Raw genomic sequence first — 5,000 nt, forward strand, 5'->3', positions numbered from 1 at the left:
GCTGTCGCAGAGACGATGATTGATGTTGCCACGCTGTGAATCGTTTTTTGATGGGTTCTAGTACAACCATTTTCGCCACAAATTCTCTTACTTCGGCAGTCACGTATACGGTGTCCAGTCTTCAAACCGGACCAGCTCGCTCCCTTTTCTTTTAAAATGTTCATCCGTTCCTCGCAAGTTTTAACGAAGTACAGTCTGAATTCACTGGTTTCATGTCTAGCATTGTCGTATAGTATGCACCTGCTGTTTGCTGTTCTGCTCTCATCAGAATGATCGTTTTCGTCTATTTCTTTGACCACCACACTAGCTAGCATGGTTAATAGCTTGTTGGGCTGATTTTCGGAGATCTGCAGAGTCGTATTCAATGGCTCGTTTCTGAATAAGAGGATTTAAGAAGGCTTGGAAACTTGTCTTTCTTGTCGACAAAACTTGTGTCAGAACTAACGAGCTTAGGCCAGTCCTTTCTAATGTCAGGAGACAACCTTTTCTCTATTATGCTTACAGAGCTGGTGGTAGTTATTTCTTTTTCTAAGCCGATTCTCAACAAATCCCGATAACCACCTTCGACGATCTGTACGAATTCAATGAATGGTTTGTCCTCTCCTTCTTTGATGGGCTTTACTCGTTGCACACAGTCGATAATCATATCGGCCAATTTCGCAGGGTCACCGTACTTTTCCTCCAACCGCTTCCACATTTCTCTGATGTCATCATCAACTCCTTTCACGACGGCCATCGGTTCTTTGCCGAGACAGGAACGCAATATGTAAGGTGCAGTGCTGTTGGTCAAGCTTGGCATAACTTGAACTTCAAAATCTTTCTTAAAACGAGGGTACTCTCTTAAATCACCATCAAACCAGGGCATTTTGATTTTTCCAAACGTAGATTACTCAGCTTTGCCTCAGTCTTCTGTTCATGACTTTTCGGGCTGACTTTAGCGATGTGCGACTTAATTCTGTCGATAACTTTGTTGTATTGCTTTTGTACGAAGAAAATCCATCCAACTTCCAATGGGTTCATCTCTATTCAGGAACTCGTCCTTATCATTTGCTGCATTACAATCGGTTAATGATGTCTTTAACGCTTGCTAAACTTTACGAAGAGCCGGAATCGCGTCTCCGCCAGCGTCCTGTGAATCCAGCAAATGAACTGCTTCGTCAATTATTGTTTTGAAGACTGCGTCAATCGTGTTTCGCTTGACAAATGCTTGATCGATCATCCTCCTAGCTTTACCAAAATCTAATTTAGCCAGCTCTTGACGATCGACTTCATGTTTTGCGGCCATCTCGTTAGCCGCTTTTGCATTTGCGTATCGAATGTACTGCTCCATTGCCTCGCTAAACGATTGTTGTAACTCCAATATACACTCTTCGTTCGCTTCCACTTCGCTGTCTTCTAGGTTTATCGTGTACGTATCTTGTTTGAATTCTACGTTCCTCCAAGCCTCGGTTAGCTCATCGTGATTTCGTTTGACGATCTTTATTCCTTTAACGTCATCGAGTGATTTCCTGAATTCGTTGAGTTCTCTCGTAAAACGGCCTTTAGCGTCGCGTCTCTGACTCTTGGCGTCTTCAGCCATCCGTCACTGTCATCGGGTTTCGAATGTTTCGCTCGCTGTACAATTCAACGTTATCAAATTATCAGTCGACGCTTTAGTCACAACAATTTAATTCCATTCGTCGGAAATTACTTCGAAACCTAGAAATTTATACAAAGGCATGAACAAACGTAACATGAAACAAAACGAAAGAAACATAAGCAGTTCGATGCCTGATGGCTAACACTTATCCGGTTGCTCAAGATAGTTGCAGGAAAACAAAACTACAGCTCAAAATCCACGGTAACAGTTACAAGAACGCTGATTGCCAAAAACTGGTAGAATATGCAAATACGTTAACTGCGATGATTCAGGTATATCTAAACACGCGCGGGCTTCGTGAACGAAACAAAAATTACTAAAAAAGTATATATTCACAAAATTGCGAGTTATACCACTGGATAAATTTATATATGCGTATATATAATTACGAGTTATACAACATATTATTCCCTTGTGCTAGATAATTTCTGGTTTTACAAGGAAACTGTACATAGCCTACAGTTCCTTATTTCGGAGGGTAGGCTGTTAAATGCCTTGGCTGCGTGGTCTTGGAAGGCACCTATTTCACATTTAATTCCTAATTTAAGCCTTAGAGTGGTCAGTGATCTAAGACTGTATGTGCCTACAACATGTTATTTAAGTTTTACGGGACAGTCCTCACTGTACACAGATTTGTGGGTTAATCTGCCTATAGTCCATTCCAAGCGGAAGCCATTTGAGGCTCTTAGGGTCTTCAACTGTGGCGTACCTTGACGGCACAAAGCTGCACTAGTGGTCTATACCCTCTGCAGGGAAAAAAGACATTTTTTTCTACCTTCACTAGCAGAAATCAAGTACGACAGGGAGATCGAAAAACAAATAATCAAATTCATAACGAAATCACCACTGGTAAATAAAGCTCTGGTACGGTTCCAGCGACTCTCGTTTGATCCAACTTCTTGCAAAAGAGAAAGAAACACAAGCTTGGCAAACCCTCCAGATGCCGTGGACAGGATGAAACATTGCTAAACAATTCCACGTAGTGAAAAACGAGCGATATTAGAAACAAGCTACAAAATATGCGCGTTTCTTGCAGGTAGCATTTAAATACTAGAAAAATTAGGTTTTCCTCCAAGGGATTTTCTCCGGCTTCGTATTAAGAAATAGCCTATTGTTCCGGATCAGCCTCCTCTATACAAAAGGCTTTTGTTGTATGTCACTCTGAGGGAATTAAACCGAAGCTGGCCGACATTACGCTTGCGATTATCGGAGAATTGTCGGTGAAACAAACAAGCGACGTTAGTGGGGAGGAGAGAGGAAAGTCGCGTGTCTCTAAACGCCAGGCCGAGCGAAAAGAGCTGGTTGTTATCAAAGTCGCTTCGATCTAACGGCAGGGCAATCAACTCCATTGATTAAAACGTTCCCTTCCCACTCGATGTTGGAGCTCAAAGACTTAAGAACGATTTCCTGAGAGTTCTTGTGTCTTACAGTGTGCTTTTAACCTTTACACCACTCCACCCAGGAATTAAAAAAATGGCGTGGGATACATTGACCTTTTTCGGCTAAAATTGTGTGCAAACCTTCCAACTAACGCTAAACAAAAGGCATTTACCCACTTAACAAAAAGTCGGGCTCTTACTTTTTCTCTCACTAACAACAGTGCAGGACAACATTGGCAACAGAAGGTAAATGAAGAAATTCATTACAAAAAGCTGATGGAAATATTATTTTTTGATGAAGGTTTCAAGCTTCGCACATGTCTACTTCCACTCTGTGCTTTGTTCTGTAAGTCAACCAGTGTATAATTTCACTCCGTCTCTGTCGGTGATCTCACTCGCCGTTTACAGCGAACCAGATGTTTAATTGTAAATTGACAAGGCTCCCCTTTTTAATTTTACTCGCCGTTTTTCCGTTTCTATATTTCGTGGCCGGATTTGCCAAATGCATAATTAAAGCTCAAAGGAAAAAAAAATAGGTACATCTCAGCTACAGTCTCGTTAGCAATTTCTGTTTACTGGACGTTGATTTGTTAAAATAACACTACTTTTTACTGTTAATTCTGTAACAGTATTTGTTTACAGTTCTACAAATCCTTGTTCAATGCGGTACAAATGAGTCTCAACTTAATACTTTCAAGAATCCCAGTTTGGATCGAATGAAGGTAAATTTTATAAATCAGAATGAACGGCGCTTACCTTTCTTCGCAGAAACGGCCATCAAAGTCAATGACATTACAAAGTAAGCGATTAAATTCATAACGAAATTTTTTCTCCCGGGTAAGTGGCTTTGCTATTCAGTAAAAGTCGTTAATCAACCTATATTCCGTCACTTTCTACCCAGCTGAGAAATTTTAATTAATCATTGATAAGTTTACCCCTTATTTAACGTCCGTTATAACTGTTTTTCGCATCTTTACAACCGGTAACAAATATGGAGGGGCGGGTGGGAGGTATTTTTAAACATAGCCTACTCGAGTCATGTATTGTTTCAACTGTAGCAAATTTTTCAACACTAAATGTTAAACCAAAACTGAACCAACATTTCGTTTATTTATTTGCAAAAGTATTCTAGCGCGCGATAAACTCAGTAACATTCATTGAATTTAAGTACCTGTTAAGATCTGTTAAAAATACACAGGGACGGTACTTCATGGTTGGTGAGCTTGTCCGCTGTCTCATTTACGAAATGAAAATTGTAAAGCCCTGGTCAAACGGACTCGCAAGTAGTCGCAAGTAGCCACAAGTTGAACTTGCGTAGTATGGTTGGCGAAATGGTGCAAAACAACGGGCATCAGGCATCGAACTGCTTATGTTTCTTTCGTTTTGTTTCATGTTACGTTTGTTCATGCCTTTGTATAAATTTCTAGGTTTCGAAGTAATTTCCGACGAATGGAATTAAATTGTTGTGACTAAAGCGTCGACTGATAATTTGATAACGTTGAATTGTACAGCGAGCGAAACATTCGAAACCCGATGACAGTGACGGATGGCTGAAGACGCCAAGAGTCAGAGACGCGACGCGAAAGGCCGTTTTACGAGAGAACTCAACGAACTCAGGAAATCACTCGATGACGATAAAGGAGTAGAGATCGTCAACCGAAATCACGATGAGCTAACCGAGGCTTGGAGGAACGTAGAATCCAAACATGATACGTACACGATATTTCTAGGAGACAGCGAAGTGGAAGCGAACGAAGAGTCTATATTGGAGTTAAAACGATCTTTAGCGAGGCAATGGAGCAGTACATTCGATATGCAATTCAAATGCAAAAGCGGGTAACAAGATGGCAGCGAAACAAGAAGTCGATCGTCAAGAGCTGGCTAAATTAGATTTTTGTAAAACAAGGAGCATAATCGATCAAGCATTTGTAAAGCGAAACACGACTTAGGGAGTCTTGAAAATACTGGTTGACGAAGCAGTT

The 5,000-nt window shown here is 40.9% G+C and overlaps 1 protein-coding gene across 1 annotated transcript in view; it reads right to left on the minus strand.

Moving 5' to 3' along the window:
• Window positions 1–4,278, minus strand: part of LOC145488002 (capsule biosynthesis protein CapA-like) — a 16,242-nt gene extending 11,964 nt beyond the window's left edge. Inside the window, exon 1 of the mRNA XM_081466767.1 lies at window positions 3,775–4,278. Coding sequence (XP_081322893.1) covers window positions 3,775–3,835 — 61 coding nt within the window. The 5' untranslated portion in view covers window positions 3,836–4,278. The remainder of the gene's footprint in view (window positions 1–3,774) is intronic.
• Window positions 4,279–5,000: the final 722 nt, after the last annotated feature.

This window comes from Orbicella franksi, chromosome 5, assembly GCF_964199315.1.
Source record: "Orbicella franksi chromosome 5, jaOrbFran1.1, whole genome shotgun sequence".
Classification (NCBI taxonomy): Eukaryota; Metazoa; Cnidaria; class Anthozoa; order Scleractinia; family Merulinidae; genus Orbicella; species Orbicella franksi.